The sequence below is a fragment of the Colossoma macropomum genome, unplaced genomic scaffold (genome assembly GCF_904425465.1).
Source record: "Colossoma macropomum unplaced genomic scaffold, Colossoma_macropomum, whole genome shotgun sequence".
NCBI lineage: Eukaryota > Metazoa > Chordata > Actinopteri > Characiformes > Serrasalmidae > Colossoma > Colossoma macropomum.
This window is the reverse complement of record NW_023494803.1, coordinates 11597258-11614188: the sequence shown is the minus strand read 5'-3', so window position 1 is coordinate 11614188 and position 16931 is coordinate 11597258. Positions and strand designations below refer to the sequence as shown.

General features: G+C 39.8%; 1 protein-coding gene across 7 annotated transcripts in view; it reads right to left on the bottom strand.

The window, feature by feature from the left end:
* Positions 1 to 16931, bottom strand: part of rps6ka1 (ribosomal protein S6 kinase a, polypeptide 1) — a 105975-nt gene that overhangs the window by 5859 nt on the left and 83185 nt on the right. For all 7 annotated transcript variants that reach the window (XM_036592579.1, XM_036592580.1, XM_036592582.1 and 4 more), the window contains 17 exons: positions 16850 to 16930; positions 14851 to 14930; positions 14302 to 14408; positions 13782 to 13819; positions 12764 to 12906; positions 12569 to 12639; positions 11800 to 11888; positions 11625 to 11689; positions 9249 to 9351; positions 7796 to 7926; positions 4875 to 5000; positions 3178 to 3267; positions 2850 to 3008; positions 1893 to 2054; positions 802 to 878; positions 469 to 586; positions 144 to 281 (listed from right to left, as the gene is read on the bottom strand). In XM_036592579.1, the coding sequence (XP_036448472.1) occupies positions 144 to 281; positions 469 to 586; positions 802 to 878; positions 1893 to 2054; positions 2850 to 3008; positions 3178 to 3267; positions 4875 to 5000; positions 7796 to 7926; positions 9249 to 9351; positions 11625 to 11689; positions 11800 to 11888; positions 12569 to 12639; positions 12764 to 12906; positions 13782 to 13819; positions 14302 to 14408; positions 14851 to 14930; positions 16850 to 16930 (1778 nt within the window). The remainder of the gene's footprint in view (positions 1 to 143; positions 282 to 468; positions 587 to 801; positions 879 to 1892; positions 2055 to 2849; positions 3009 to 3177; positions 3268 to 4874; positions 5001 to 7795; positions 7927 to 9248; positions 9352 to 11624; positions 11690 to 11799; positions 11889 to 12568; positions 12640 to 12763; positions 12907 to 13781; positions 13820 to 14301; positions 14409 to 14850; positions 14931 to 16849; position 16931) is intronic.

Here is a 16931-nt window from a genome sequence, read left to right as displayed (position 1 = left end):
AATACAAATATCAACAGCAGCCAATACTCAGTATTAAATTGGGGGTAAATAAACTGGATAGGGACATGCATTGTTACTGGTTACTGATTAAGCCGCCAAATTTGGCCGTGTGCAGGCCTCAGCAGGGGTTTGGGTAGCATTACCTTCACCAGCTGTGCATCCTGGTGCTGCAGCTGGCTGTTGGGCAGTTGGTCTCTGTGCATGATCCAGGGGTGTTTGAGCACCTGCTTAGCCGTTAGCCTTTGATGAGGATCCACATGGAGCATTTTCGAGACCAGATCCTACAGAGAGAGAGAGAGAGAGAGAGAGAGAGAGAGAGAGAGAGAGAGAGAGAGTGAGAGTGAGAGAGAGAGAGAGAGAGAGAGAGAGAGAGAGAGAGTATAGTCACGCACAGAAAACAGACACAGTAGAGAGAGATTCAAATGTATGTGTGTGTGTGAAAGACAGTGATTAAGGCGTATGTCTGACCTTGGCTGCGTCCGACACTGCGTCCCAGTTGCCCCCGGTCAGAGTGAAGCGTCCGCTCCCTATCCGGCTCAGGATCTCCTCTGGAGTGTCCTCCGGACCGTTAGCAAAGGGAGTGAAACTGAAAAAGAGCGAGAGCGAGAGGTGAGTGCCATGTGTTCACATGCAGCATAATTAAATAACTACACTATTCATAAAATCAAAACTCATTTGTTTCAGACCAACCACATGGAAGATGAATCAGTTTTTTTCTAATATAAACTGAATTAACAGTGATTGATCACGTCATGTCTGTATTGCGATGTGCATTCTGCAGTGTGTGAGGAGTGTACAGACCCCGCTAACATCGTGTACAGCAGAACTCCCAAACTCCAGATATCACAGCCTTCATCATAGCCTTGCCTCTTCAGCACCTACAATACACAAACACACACACAGCGTTATGCAACGTTATGCAACATTACACATCCTAATTTGAGGCTCCTGCCTTTCTACACAGCCAGATGGTCACTGCTAAATCAAAGCCAAATCCAAAAAAAAAAAAGCTAAATCTCTTAAACACTTCAGTTCCTCACTCTCATAACGTACCTTACATATCAGTTTCATAGTACTTACTAAATATTCCATAGATGCTAAAAAAAATCATTACTAAATAAGTCATTAGTTACTAAATAACTTAAAGTAAAAACATTCATTTATAGTAGATGCTGAATGATTTATAGTAGTTCCTGAATAATTCATAGCAGATACTGTATAATTCATAGTAGATGCTGTATAATTCATAGTAGATACTGAATATTTCATAGTAGATACTTAAAAATTTATAGTAGTTCCTAAACAATTGATAGTAGATACTGAATAATTGATAGTAGATACTGAATAATTCATAGTAGACACTGGATAATTTATAGTAGTTCTTAAATAATTCATAGTAGATATGTAGTAATTCATAGTAATTTCTGAATAATACATATTAAAATTCAAGAGCAACACAAATCAAATTACAGAAAAATAAATGAGTACTTATCATGTGATATTTTATTTGTTTATCAGTAGTGTTAGATTAAAGTTATGCGCCGTGATGTCAGTATAAACCGCAGCCACGGCTTTAAGCCACTTTCATATTTCCAATAGGTAACAATAGACTTGCAAATGCTAGTTAGCTGACAGTTTTGTTCTAGCTAATGACTGCAGCTAACCAGCTTAACTAACAGAGCTAAGCTAGACACCTAAATAGCTAGCTATTAATTCAGCCAACACCAATGCTAGTCTAGCTAATATTACGTTACACACCACATTAACCCAGAACCCTGAAGAAGAGCGGAGAAGGTGGGGGGGGGGTTGAAAGGTCACTGGTGTTTTGTAATTAATAAGTGAATAATAAGTCTGCAGTTTAAGGGGTTAAAGAGAAGAAAGAGTGTCTGGACCTCTGGAGCAACGAAGTTAGCGGTGTAGCAGGGGGTCATCAGCAGACCGTTATCGGCACGAAGCTGCTTAGCAAAACCGAAGTCACAGATCCGCAAAGACTCTGGGTTGCCAGATTCATCCACGTATAGGATGTTACTGGGCTTCAGGTCTCTGTGCACCACCTACAGATGAGAAAAGGGAGGATCAGACATGCGTACACACAGGCTCCATCACAATCCAACACAGCAAAAGCAAGAGAGAAAAAACTTCAGGTAAATGAATCTGTGGACGAGTGTAATCAGCTAATGTTTGAGCAAGAGATGGACTGTGAGCTTCATCATCAGCTGATCCTCCCAGCCTCTCAGCACAACAGAAAACTTCAGAAAACAGCGCAGATTCTTCCAGATATCTAAACTCTCTCACTCCTGTTCTGACTGATGATTGGTCAGGGTGAGGGGAGAGGAGAGAAATTATATTATTGGTCAGTATAATTTTTCCTGCCCGGTGGAATAACTGACTCAATATAACGTCAGACGGTGTTTAGAGGCGGCAGGAATCACGACAGCTCCCTCACAGAAAGTTACATGAAATGGTTATGAATTCACTGCCTGATGTCTGACGCATTGTTTTACAGTGATTTTGTGATTTTGGTCTTAAACGTCTTGTTAACCTATTTATTTTAATCCAATCATGGTGGAGGGACACATGCAGGGCGCTGTGAGGCAAAATAGTCCCCAAAGAAAACTGATTATTTCAGATTTTCTACTCACTATTGTCCCATCATCAACATTCCATATAAAACCCCTCTGAACCACTCTGTTTACATCTTAAGGACTGAATTACGCAGGAATTTCGACAAATTGGTGGAATTCTCCTCTAATTAAAATGTAAGGAGTGAAAAGTATTTTATCCTGGAAATGAATATGTTTTTATCTTGGAAATGTAACTGAGTAAAAAGTACAAGTACAAGTGTTTACCCCCTGACAGTGCAGGTACTCCACAGTTTTGGTGATGGTGTGAAGAACAGCGCTGGCCTCTCGCTCAGAGAAGAACTTCTGTTTGAGGATTCGGTCCAGCAGCTCTCCGCCCCGCATCAGCTCCGTCACCAGATACACCTTCTTACCGTTATCATACACCTGGACAAACGCACACACACACACACACACACACACACAAATTATCACTTTAAGGCCAGTTATTCTTCCACACAGTGCTGGTGGTGTCTGTTTATTTGATGTTTATTTGTTTAAAATACTGATGGGGCTGTGTTGTTTATTTGTTTGATGTTTGTTTGTTTATACATACATCTTTCAGGGTGATGATGTTGGGATGCTGGCCGTACCGCAGCAGAATCTCAATCTCTTCAGAAGGATCAGTGCTCGTCTTATCAATGACCTACCAATACAAATCGTGTCAATAATCTTAATAACAAAAACACAAATTAGATCTATTATTATTTATAAACACAAGTCATATCTAGTGACAATCATCTATAAATAATAATCAACAATCTTAAGATAAATCATGTATTATTAATGACCAATATTATGAGCACACAACAATCATACTGTCAATCAACTATTAATTAACAATCATATTAATAAATATCAACTTATAATCACCTAAATGTACAGAGAAACTGTATGATGTATAATATGTATAATGAAAAAAATGTATAAATCACCAAAAGATATGTGTTTTAAATAGATATACATATAGCGTGTATAATATATTAAGTGTATATATTATATGTAACACGTTCTCAGGATATCATTCAATGAAATCAATATCTTGATATTCTACATTGCAATCCTTATATCACAGAAGTTAAATGAGCTCTCTAACAAATCACAGTGTTGTTTACTGTATGCTGTGCGCATCCTGACCAATCACAGCTCCAGATAAAGCTCTGTGGGTGTTTTGATGAATCAGGGCATTGAGGTCATCCAATTCAGTTATTTTGGTTAAAATAATGACATATTATTGATTCACCAATATGTTTATAATATGCTGAAGGATGTATTCTAACTGCAATATGCAGAAATATCATTTTAAGTAAGTATAGTATTATTTTGCCTATATTGTGTAATGTGTGCAAATTAAGAGTTATGCAGGTATGAAAGCCGAAACCCGACCTGGACGGTTCTGCTAAACCTGAACCTGAACTGAGACCAGACCCGACATACATCCATTTCTCTTCATACTTTGTTACCCTGTGGACCCCCCCACAGGACCCTCATAGAGCAGGTATTATTTGGGTTGGTGGGTCATTCTCAGCACTGCAGTGACACTGATGTAGTGTGTGTTGTGCTGGTACGAGTGGATCAGCAGTGCTGCTGGAGTTTTTAAACACTGTGTCCACTCACTGTCTACTCTACTAGACACTCCTACCTTGTCAGTCCACCTTGTAGAGACGATAGCTCATCTGCTGCCGCACAGTTTGTGTTGGTCATCCTCTAGTCCATCATCAGTGGCCACAGGACATGGTTGGCTGGATGTTTTTGGTTCTCAGTCCAGCAGCGACACTGAGGTGTTTAACAACTCCAGCAGCACTGCTGTGTCTGATCCACTCGCACCAGCGCAACACACACTAACACACTACCACCACACCACCACCACATCAGTGTTACTGCAGTGCAGAGAATGACCACCACCCAAATAATACCTGCTCTGTGGGGGTCCTGACCTTTGAAGAACAGGGTAACAAAGTATGGCGAAACAGATGGACTACAGTCTGTAACTGTAGAAGCACAAAGTGAAACTATATGGTCAGTAGAGCTGATAAAATGGACAGTGAGTGTAGAAACAAGGAATGTTGTGGCTGATCAGTGCGTGTCCATATGAGGCATGTATAAGTTGGATATAAAGGACATCCATCTATGTTAATATACATCATATATTTGAAGTCCATATGTTGCCATATATCAGATTTCTGTATGGGTAACATCAGCAAGGGGAACATCAGTGTGTGTGTGTGTGTGTGTGTGTGTGTGTGTACAGACCTTCACTGCGTATTCGGTGTTGGTGGCTTTGTGGATGCAGCGCTTGCACACTGAAAACGACCCCATGCCGATATCCTCCTTCAGCACGTAACCGTCGCTAAACACGATGCTCTTACCGTGCAGCTGCTGCTCAAACAAACAAAAATATATGTTAATAATTCACAATACACTGTTTCAAAACACAAACATTTCAAATTCCATGCTGTTGTTGATTACCTAAGTGTAAATAAGTTGCACATGCTCTACAGAGAACACGCTTCTGCACATTTTAATACACAATTACTGTTTATTTGCTGAATTTAGCAAAAATAAAAAAGTTAAAACATAAAACAAGGCCTGTGCAAAAGTTCTGGCACATTTCATATTTTAGTTTTTATTTTTTCCCAAAAATCAGCAGTATTACTGCTAAACTCTACTAAATCCAGACCCAGAGCACAATCAGTTCAATGCAACTTCACTTTCATTATACATATACATGTACAGTGTAATGAAATAGGTTCAGGCTACATTTCTAGGACCCTAAGTCTGCATAGGTAGCTTCTAGTCTTCATAACTTCAGAACGGTTTAAGCAACAGTCATGATACACATATCAGCAGACCTGCCCCAGCTAGCTAGTGTGTCGTTCATCAGGCTGTGATGTCAGCATCAGTGAGTAAATCGGCTTGGAAATTCACCCAAAATCCTGTTATTATTGCTCTGCTTTTTGGCCTTCATATTCCAATAAAGGGTTAAAACAGCGACATGATTCATACATCAGATCACTCCTCAGACTCTGGCCTCACCATCCAGAGTGAATTCATCCACCTGTGACTATCGATCACCCAGCAATCCAGCTCCAAAATCACCCATTATTATTAATTATACACTTATTATAATAAATGATTAGAAAATTAATAATATCTAGCTCTGTCTTTCAGTTTACATTGATTTTGAGTATTAAAAATATCTGATATTAAATGTACAACTCAATTCACAATTACCAGTAAAGTCCGTCAAAAATTAACCAAATTCATAAAGATATCAAATTTCTGTTAGCATTTACATGTCAAACAATGGCATATCTGAGTAGCCCAGGGTCCCCTGAAAAAAACAACATATTGCATGTGTGACTGTCACATGTAAATACTTTAAAATTGCAATTGTAATTTGAATTGACCCAAAATGCCAAAAAAATTCCCCAAAATTCTAGAGTTCTAAGGGCCAGTGCACCGTTTCTCAACCCTGGTCCTGGAGGCCCACAGTCCTGCACTCTTTACATAGACCGGCACGTGTCCACCAAACACAAAAACACAGCGTGGGATGTTCTCAGTACAGAACAGAACAGTCCAGATTAAAGAGAACAATAATATCACTAATGACGCATAAACAGGGCAGAGAGCAGCAAATAACACCAGATTAGAACCACTTATCTGGAACACAGCCACCACTCTCTGCTCATTAAGCTCTCAGCCTTTCACTCTGATCCACTCTAAAATGTTTTTGCATAATTTACAGTGATGGAAGAACATGTTCCTGCACTCCGTCTAGTGGTCAGTGACAGTAACTGCACCTTCATGCCTTTCTGAAGTGACAGAGAAACAGCAGAATCTGTCACAGTCTCATCAGGTCAAGTAAGATCCTTAAAATACAGTTTATACAATTATCATTGTATCCAGCTGTGGATTTGTGGATTGTCTAAGTGAAAATAACATCATCTACAGACTTCAATCTATTTATTTATTTGCTGAATTTAACACACTGGGAGAAAAATGAAAGCATTAAATATGGCCTGTGCAATAATTATGTTTTATTTTTATTGCAAATGTTAAATTTAGCAAATCAATAGAAATTGTGCATCAAAATTTGAATACAAATGCCATAGTTAAGTTCCCTGTGAAGGGGGCGTTAACTTATTTTCACTCAGAAAATCAACTGAAGCCGATCAATTCATACTGAGTTCAGTAAATCTCTATTAGACCTGTTTATGTGGTTTCTAACACTGTATGACGCAGTATATAACAATAATACCAAAACATTCAGGCTTCAGGACGGCAGGATTCACTAGACGTCTTCTCTGTTAGAGTTTACTGAGCATCTCACATGATTTGAGGCAAATGTATGATTTAGGCCTGGAATTAGCACCATAATTAGTGGAGTATTAACTTCTATTACTTGTTGGCTTCATTAGCCTCATAGCTCCAGTGCTAAAACTAAAGAAGCAAACTTTAGATACCAGGGACGCAAGAAGTGGGGGTGCTGACGGGGCTGCAGCACCTCCTGATTTTAGGATTGCAACTGCTAAAAACAACAACAACAATAATAATAATAATACAACTTTCCAAACTATGCAGCGTTATAGGTCAGTTCTGAGCCCCAGCAGCTTAATACTGTAAAACCTAAAAAGAGTCATCAAATGTTATAATGAAGCTTATATCAATATGCTTATGTTATATCTCCCACTCTGTGTGTGTGTCGGTGTTAAATCTCACTGTGTGATAGCAGGCGACACAATCAGTTACCACGCCACACATCGACAGCCTGATTGGTCGTCGCTCAGGTAATCTGCATGAAGTTTTGGTTGGTTGGTATAGCGTAGTGGGTAACACCTCTGCCTTCTACGCTGTAAACTGGGGTTCAATCTCCATCTGGGTAAGCACCCTACGCTATACCAATAAGAGTCCTTGGGCAAGACTCCTAACACTACCTTGGCCTAAAACGATCAAATTGTAAGTCGCTCTGGATAAGCATCCTCAACTCAAAACTCCAAACATGTCTTAGCTGATTGATTACATTTGGGGATCGAGGGGAATATTACTGTACGTATTTGTACAGTACAGCATATTTGATTTTTCGCAGAACTATCACTTCAACCTAAAACTCAAAAAGCAGCCAAATGAGTACAGGGGCGGAGTTGATGATTGACAGGCCACTGTCCACTGACCTGCACCACAGGGTGGGGGGGTGCCTGGACCGTCTCCTCAGCTCCCTCCTCCTCCAGCATCGCCGGGGCGACGAAACTAAAGCCACGGAACAGCTGATGAGCGCCAGCACTCGGGGGAACACCGGGGGAGTCTAACAACACAGTACGGTAATTAATATCACAATTTAAAAGAACAAACATTAATCAAAATTAAAGAAGAAAAAAATAAGAGTACTTATTCATACATGGAATACATTCTACTGAACTGGTTTAAAGTCAGAGCTGAAACACATTTGAGACTTTCAACTGATCTTGGACTCAAAATCCTTTTGCTTTGAGTGACTCTCTACCTTAATTATGTTTACTTTATTAAAACTAAACTTTATTAAACCTAAAATTCCATTTTGTCATAACTCTACCCAAACTTTACCAACTGTTTCACTAGTGACTGTTTCGGTGGTGACAATTTTAGCTCATTTTGAGCTCAAAAACGCAGCCGGTACATGACAAGCAAACAGAGTCCTCCCAATAGAAAGCACTCTATAAATGATGATTCTGTTATATTTAGCTTATTACTATCTCTATTAGTGTCTTGGGTTTAAATAGTTAATGGAAACTGAAACTGGGGAACAGTGACCACCGCCCTTTCAAACAGCACACACTCTTCTCAACTTTTTCAGACTTCCAACCTCCAGTTCATTGCACTTTAGCTTTATTTAGTCTGTTCTGATGATCAACCTCGACTGAGTAGTTTAGGATTTCCTAACTTTTTAACAACTAAGATCCAGTAAGATAAGATATAATTCCTATATTACCCCTCTGGGGTCTGAGGGTATTTTCCTGATTTGTTCATATCTTCTTAAACTCTCCTTTAAAGGCTCTTCGTATAACATGATACTCATGTTTCACATCAAAATGCTCCGTTATCTTCATCACTACTTTCCAAAACCACTGCAGCAACTTCAGCAGCTGTAAACTCTCTGCACGCCATTTCACACTGAATGAAGAATGAAGGGTTTCCGGTGTGATGGGTCAGTCCTTAGTGATTTCCTAAGTGTCCATCGGTCAGTGTCACACAGAATGTAGACGGACACACAAATCCACCAGTTCCACACAGTGAGAGGCAGATGACGTGTGTCTCTTTATAGCCTCATAACTCCGAATGTGAGTCACGTATGATCTCACGATCAGATGGAATGAAAAGAGCGACTCTACAGATTCAGGAAGGGTTTGAACTGTATTTCTGCACTGGATCATCACACAGATACAGAAACAGAAATAGAGACAGAGAATTTGACATGTGGGTGAGTTCGTGGACTCCAGGTGGTTAAGCTTTACTTCTGCAACACAACTTTGTGAAAAACTTTATCCTAAACGTAAGCCCTGACCATGACTGTCAGATCTTCAGTGAGGAAGAAAAGAGAGTTTCTATAATAGAACCTCTGTTCATGATTGTTTTGTCGGGTTCTCTCACCTTTAGGCGTGCGGGAGGTGAACTCAGAGTCGAAGTAGAACGTGTCATCGGGTCGAGCCACGGCCGGCCTGAATGGAGGCTTAATCTCCCTACGGAACAGTTTCTGAAACACAATAGAATGAGGTGAATATTCTCTCAGACGTCTACAGCTGCCTCTTAACCTGTCCGATTTTTAATAGATGACTTAAGCTCTTTAAACATCTGTAATTGGTCAGGTCATCACCATTAAGATTACACTTCAGCAGAGAAAAAGAAAAACTTCTAGACAACTAAAGCTGTGTTCACACAGCAGGTGAAAGTGGCCCAAATCTGATCTTTCTCTTCATATGTGACACAGATCAGTATGAACAGCAACAAACACACAAAATCTGACATTTTTAATTCTGATTTCGGACACTTTGGCTGCATTTACACAGCAGGTAAAAGAGGCCCCAAATCTGATTTTCTCCCCAAATCCGATTTTTGTGTTTGGCTGTTCACAATATCTTTTAAATGTGATCTGTATGCAACATCAGTCTGAACAGATCAGCTCTTAAACTGACCTGCATGCACAAAAACCGCTCTACGCTGCTTCACGCTAAACACAGTACAATTTTTCATACAGAAACATCAGCTCAAATGTTTATGAGATCTTAGCAGCACGAAATTATGACGAATGTGGAGCTGGACTGGCGTAAAAGTCGTATGGATTCCAATCTGGCTGTTCAAACTGAGTGGCATTGCTGCATATCAGATACATATAGGATTTCAGTATCACATATGAAAGCGTCTCAAATCTGAATTAAAAATGTCAGATTCACTGTGTTTTTTGCTGTTCATAATGACACACAGATAACACATCTGTGTCACATATGAAGAAAAAGATTTGGGCCACTTTTACCTGCTGTGTGAACAAAGCCTTTCATAGGTGGTACTGAAATCTGATACGTATCCAATATGCAGTAGTGGCACTCAGTCTGAACAGCTAGATCGGAATTCATGCGACTCTTATCAATCCAACTCAACGGTGATCAAAATTTCCTGCTGCTGAGACCTCATAAACATTTAGGCTGATGTTTCTGTACAAAACTTTAGAAGAGACTAATCCAAAACTGCTCTGTGTACAAAGAGATTTCGAAAAGAAATGGCCAAACGCGGCTGTAGGAGAACGAGGCTGTGAAGATGAAGCTGAACCCTCCGGGAGCGACTGGCGTTCGTTGGCAGTCATAATCGTTTACCTCTGGATGAGCCACATGAAGCAACGTGAAGCATTGTTCATTTGCCACTTTTACCTGCTGTGTGAACGTAGCCTCGCCTAAACGTCATCAATCAGTCAAAGTTTGGAGTTTGAAGTCCAAACTTTGTTTAGAACTGAAACAGTGAGGCCTGCTAACAAACACTAGAACTCAATAGTCACCCAAACAGCCCAAATCGTTCCTGTGAAAGCACGTCACCAAAACTCCCATCAACCTATTCATCTCTGTAGCTCACAATGAGTCATACCAACCACATCGACTTGTCTGCACACTTTAATAAAGACCAGGATGCGGTTTAAGCGAGTTCAGGGAAGTTTTGATGATGTATTTTTACAGAAATGATTTGGGCCATTTTGGTGACTGTTGCGTTCTAGCGTTTGTTGGCAACGTTAGCCTCGCAGCTCCAGTTCTAAAATAAATGAGGCAAAAATTGGACTCTAAACTGGCTCGAATGCATTTTGGGAAAGCCGACAGCTGGGTAAATCTCAAACAAATGTCGCCCAATTAGACAAAAATGGCACTGCTCTGTAAGAGCAGCTTCTAAGATAATTAATGTCCCTCCTAATTAGATCGTCAGCAGGACTGTTGTAGATTACAGCTGTCTTGTGTTGAATCTGAGGATCTAAAGGAACTGTGTCGAGTCGAGCTTCGTTTTAGCGGTTAGCCCCATCTCCAAATCAGAAAAACACTGGTGCTGATGAATACCAGGATTTGTTTTTACATTACTGTAAGGTCTATTTGTCCAGGACTTCACACTTCAAAAAGATGGTTCTTCAAGGGTTCTTTAGTAAAGGGAATGTTTTTATTTAGAGCCATGAGTTCTGTATAGAACTACTTCATGCATCGTTCTTTAGATTGGTGGCGAATGCATCATGGTTCTGTATAGCAAACCAAAAAGGGTTCTGTTACTGTGGTGACGTCAAGCTTTTAACAATAGAATTGAACATAACTGTGTACTATTACTGAAGGTGCTCAGAGTTTGATGAATTATAGGAGATTATTCACTCTGAAAGTATTACTTAGTCGACTTGTTAAAACTACAGACAATCCAGATTCATACTGGATTAAAACAGGGATTTATTATTATTAGTCATTTTTGAATCAGGATCACGAGGTGATGAGAACAGCTGTACAATCTTACATTCCAGTCGATGGTGGAGAAGAAGGCGTGGCGTTTGATCTCCTCAGCACCATCTGTCCCAGAACCTGCACACCAACAAACAAACAAACAAACCCTCAGAAAGTAAATTCATATTTCTGGTAACAGGTTAACTTTGTACTGTACAAACTGTTGTGCTGTGCAGATGCTAAATTACCGAGTCTGTTTATAGGATTTCTCTTAAATAGTGCCCTCAGCAGACTCTGAGCTTCAGCACTGAGAAACTGAGGCATACCCAACCTCGCTCTACCAGAGAGAGAGAGAGAGAGAGAGAGAGAGAGAGAGAGAGAGAGAGAAACAGAGAGAGGGAGAATAAATAAGAAATTAGCTAAATAAACAAATAAAAGATAAACAAACATTAAGTAAAGCAACATATAGAATAATAAGAGCCCATTCATTTACAGTCCTTGAAATGTTTATAATTTAGTTATTTTTAATTGATTTATAAATTCTTCACTCATTAGGATTGTAATTATCTGACCTTCCAAATTATCAACATTACTTTTCCTAATTTTTCAGTTTGATTTGTGGGTAAAAAAAATTCTGCATAATTTAGTGCTTACAGTGGTGGTGATAGGAACCAGGGGTCGCCATGACTACAACACAAACATAGATATTTTATTTACTGTCCAAAACCACCAGTGAACCTACACATGTCTTCTGAGTTTTATATGGAATGTTGATGATGGAAAATAGTGGAAAAACAGTGTCTCAGACATCAAGCAGTGAATTCATAACCATTTCATGTAGTAACTTTCTGTGAGGGAGCTTTTAGAGGTGGACGTCTGGTTCCTATCACCACCACTGTGAACAATTCTGACTCCGTACGTTTCTGTAGAACAGAGCGTTTCACACCAAACCACTCTGAACAACACTGTTTACATCTTATGCAGGAAAATCAGTCCTTTCAAATGTGCAGTGCTTACTTCAGGATCAGGTTCATGGTCTCCTTTCGGTCCTTTCCTTGGAACGGCAGAGACCCCGTCAGCATCTCAAACTGACAAAACAAACACAAACAGTGCATAGCACACAAAGTACAGCATTTTGAAAAGGTCAGATGAAAACAGGAAAGGTGTCCCTAAAATTTGACCAGCGGTGTAACTAGAGAGAGTCTTCCGTACCATCAGTACCCCGAATGACCACCAGTCGGCGCTGTGGATGTGCCCCTGCCTGTTGACCACCTCCGGGGCCATGTACTCCACCGTACCACAGAACGAATATGCCTTCTTCTCGTGATCTATGGCCTCCTTACACAGACCGAAATCTACAAAAAAAGCACAGACACCTCTGTTATTTTTTAATTCATTTTTATTTTACTGAATCATCATGACCTCTCCAGGGTGTATCCTGCCTTCCACCCAATGACTGCTGGGATAGGCTCCAGCTCCCCCCTATGACCCAGAAGGATAAGCAGCTTAAAAAATGTGTGTGTGTGTGTGTGTGTGTGTGTGTGTGTGTGTGTGAATCATCATGCTTACAGTATTTAAACTCTGTAAATATTGTAGTAATACTGAAGCAAAAGGGTTAAAATCTTAAAACACCAAACAGAAAATTATCCAATCAGGATTGTTCCCTCTGTGATATCTAGGCAGATACAGCCAAGCGAGCTCTCCCATTGGTTAGAACTTCAGGAGCTAGACTGAAGGCCTTACATGTTAGATTAACTACCAACATAATTAGGAACTCACAGAGGAATCAGCCAATCATGATTTGGGACCAATTTAGAGAGAAAAAAAGTCACTCTGGTCCTTCTGGAAGTTCTTGTCACATCACTGACTGTGAATATGAGCTATCGTCTGTGCAGGTTCCGGTTAGTTGTTAGGAATGTAAAACAGGGGCGGCAGATCTATGCCAGAACTACAGTTCTTTACTGAGTCATTGTAAAACTGATACATGCAAGCTCAGATACATGCAAGCTTCAAACAAAACATACTGAATGTCCTATACAAGCTTCAAATATCTGTGTTTAATCTAGAATGGTCAAAAAAATGTTAGTGTAAACCAGCGTTAGCAGTGACTTTATCAGAAACTCCCAGAGGGGCAACAAAAAAGTTGTTTTTTGTTCTAGTTTGATCAGGTTTCGACACTAGAGGCCTGAACTGGAGGCCTGACTTTAAGAGTCAGGTGTGTGTGGGTTACCTGTGAGTTTGATGTGTCCTTCTTCGTCCAGCAGTATACTGAAACAGAGCAGTGAGCTACTGTTATCCACAGGAAATTTACTGCAATGTTTGTAAAACAGCTTCATGCAGTTGTTTCACTCCAACTGCATTTTATTGTTTATATATACAATTTTTTACATACAAAACATACACTGCATGCTCATTCTTATCGTTTCAGTGATGCTTTCGTAATTCTGTAAGTCAATTTGCTCACATCAAATTAACCTTCACTTAACTGAACAGATTTTTCCCCCCATTTAGTCAAAAATGTCAGACAAAGAGGGAGAGAGAATGACTGAGTGAAAGAGTGAATAGGTGTGTAATTCAGTGAGTGAGTAAGAGAGTGGAAAAGTGAGTGAGTGAGTGAATAAATGAATGAGCAAGTGCACGATTGAGTGAGTGAGGGAGGGAGTGAGTAAGAGAGTGAACAAGTGAGCGACTGAACAAGTGAGTGAAGGAATGAAAAAATGAATGAATGAATAAACGAACGAGTTCAGTACTTCTCAGGTTTGAGGTCTCTGTAGATGATGCCCAGGCTGTGCAGGTGATCCAGACCCAGAGCTAACTCAGCCAGGTAAAACTTCACATCCTCCTCCGTAAACATCACCTGACAACACACACGCACACACACACACACACACACGCACACACACACACGCGCACACACACACACACGCACACACACACGCGCACACACAGAAGCTGCGAGTTATTTTCAGAAGCATACATCATATCTTAGTGTATGACAGTGTATATAATAGTCCAGTATTGATTATATTTTAGTATATACTATAATGCAGTACAACAATATATTATATAGTAAATATTAGCCAAATTTTGAGTATGCACTGTATGTTAGTATACAGTTTAGCTGATATACTACGTATTAGTAAAGTGCTGTGTATATACTGTGCATTAGTATGTAACGTAGTGTATATTAGTATATGATACAAGTATAATACAGTATATAGTATTATCGCTGTTGAGTATATATTCTGGCAGCCTTCAGTTCCCATCTCTGGTTTCACTCTGTTGTTTTGGTGCAGTACCTCTTTTGAAAGCCTAGTGAAGAGATCTCCTCCACGCAGGAAGTCCAAAATCAGATACAGTTTACCCTCCGTCTGAAAGGCTGATCACAAACACACAATTTATTTTAATCTTCCTCTTGGTGTCTGTAATATTGCCGCATTTAGAAGCAGATAAACAGCTCGCAGTGAGAGCTAGTCAGCAAGTACAGCCTGCACACGGAGGTGGGGGGGGTTAGTTTAACACACTGTTACGACCCCCTGTTTAAGACCCCCAAAGCAAACAATGAGAGAACTCTATCTCCCCTAATATGCATACAAAACAGGTCAGTAACTTATTAACGCAAAATGTATAAAAATATAAATTACGTTTTTGCTCTGATATTTCCGTTTCTACTTTTAAACTTCTACTTTTTATTCACAAATTCATCAGAAATGTACTATAGATATATTTCAGTTTTATTGCTGATATTTTCCTTTGTCGTTTAAAAAATAAATTAGTGTTTTACAGCCTCTTGTCACTGACTGTATTCCTACATCTGGTACAAACAACACAGAACTATAATATAATTGTATCAGACATCATAGAGGCTGTTTCAACTCGCCCCTCAGTCTGTTACAGTGGAGATGTGACATTTGCACTTATTTACTTTTATCTGAATCGTTTGGAAACTTTAGATGCTGGAAACAAAGCTTGCATTTTAATTTTACAGCAGAGACATGTAGGTTGCACATACAGAAAAACGAGGTCACACTTTATTTGTATGGTCCCCTATAGATGATCTACAGCAGGGATCGGCAACATGCGGCTCCTCTGCTTCCCTGTCGCGGCTCCGCAGCAGGATCCTCTTTTGTAGTAAAATAAAGCTCTGCTGATCGCTCTAACACAGTTTTAGGAATAAATGGTCTTAAACACTTAAGTTAATGAAGCCTATATCTGCTAAATTACCAAACTTTAAGCTTGAAGATCAGCACGCAGACTGCTGGTCACCATAGCAACAACAACAATCTCGCCTAGCTAGTAGCTAAAGAAAAGGCAAAGAGAAAGATTTAAGACGAACATTGATCATTTGGAAACTAATGGACCTGTTTGTGTTTATAAGCTCTCAGCTGGTTTCCTGATACGTTTAATTTGCACAGAGAAACTATCAAACTCTAAAAAGTGACTAAGCTGTTTTCTCATTCACCAGCTTCTCGTTTGAATTCTCCTGTTCCACTTTAAATAGTGCAGCAGTTACATTCTGGCGTCTCAGGCATCATTTAAGGTGGAACGGGAAAATCAGAACAAGAAGCTGGGGAATGAGAAGCGACTTCAGCCTCGAACAAATCGAATGTTGAGAGACATTTTATGAGAAACTGTTCAACTTTTGAGGAAAAGTTTCCTGCCAGAGATGGGAGAAAAGCAGCTACAGCTGAGCTAAAGCTTAAAGCAGAGCAAAGTAAGTCTGTGTTTTCATTTACATTATATTCTTTAGCCTATAATAGCACATTAGCACATACTGAGACACATTTACAGCCAAGATTGTAAAATGGACATAAAATGTTGTGTTGTCTCCCAAGGTGGTTCGATTTTTTGTTGAAAGGACAAAATGGCTCTTCTTAATGTTTAGGTTGTCGACCCCTGACCTACAGATACTTAAATCATTAACAAAATTTCTGGTGATGTTCAGTTGATTATCAACAATATTATTAGGGTTAGGGTTAGGTTTAGGAGTAGGTGTAGGTTTTGCCTTGAGGATACAGATTTGACAGAATCTTCTAACTCGACTTCAAGTTCAGTTGCATTTAATAGATATTTATTTGAATCTTACATAAAGATCTGCACTTAAAGCAACTTAACGCATCTACAAAGCTTTTACAGTGGACCACACATTACACTGCTCCCTGCTCTCTCCCACTATATCAGCTGCTAAGTGCACTAATGCATCCTTTTCTCTTGTTTTTATCAAGCGTTCTGTGTGTAAACACCACTGAGAAGATAAAATGATAAGGAAAGAGAGGAGAAAGCAGCACTCTTACTGACCGTAGTGGAGTTTGACCACAAACGGGTGGTTGACCTCTGCCAGAATGTCCCGCTCCATCTTGGTTCGGACGCGATCTCTCAC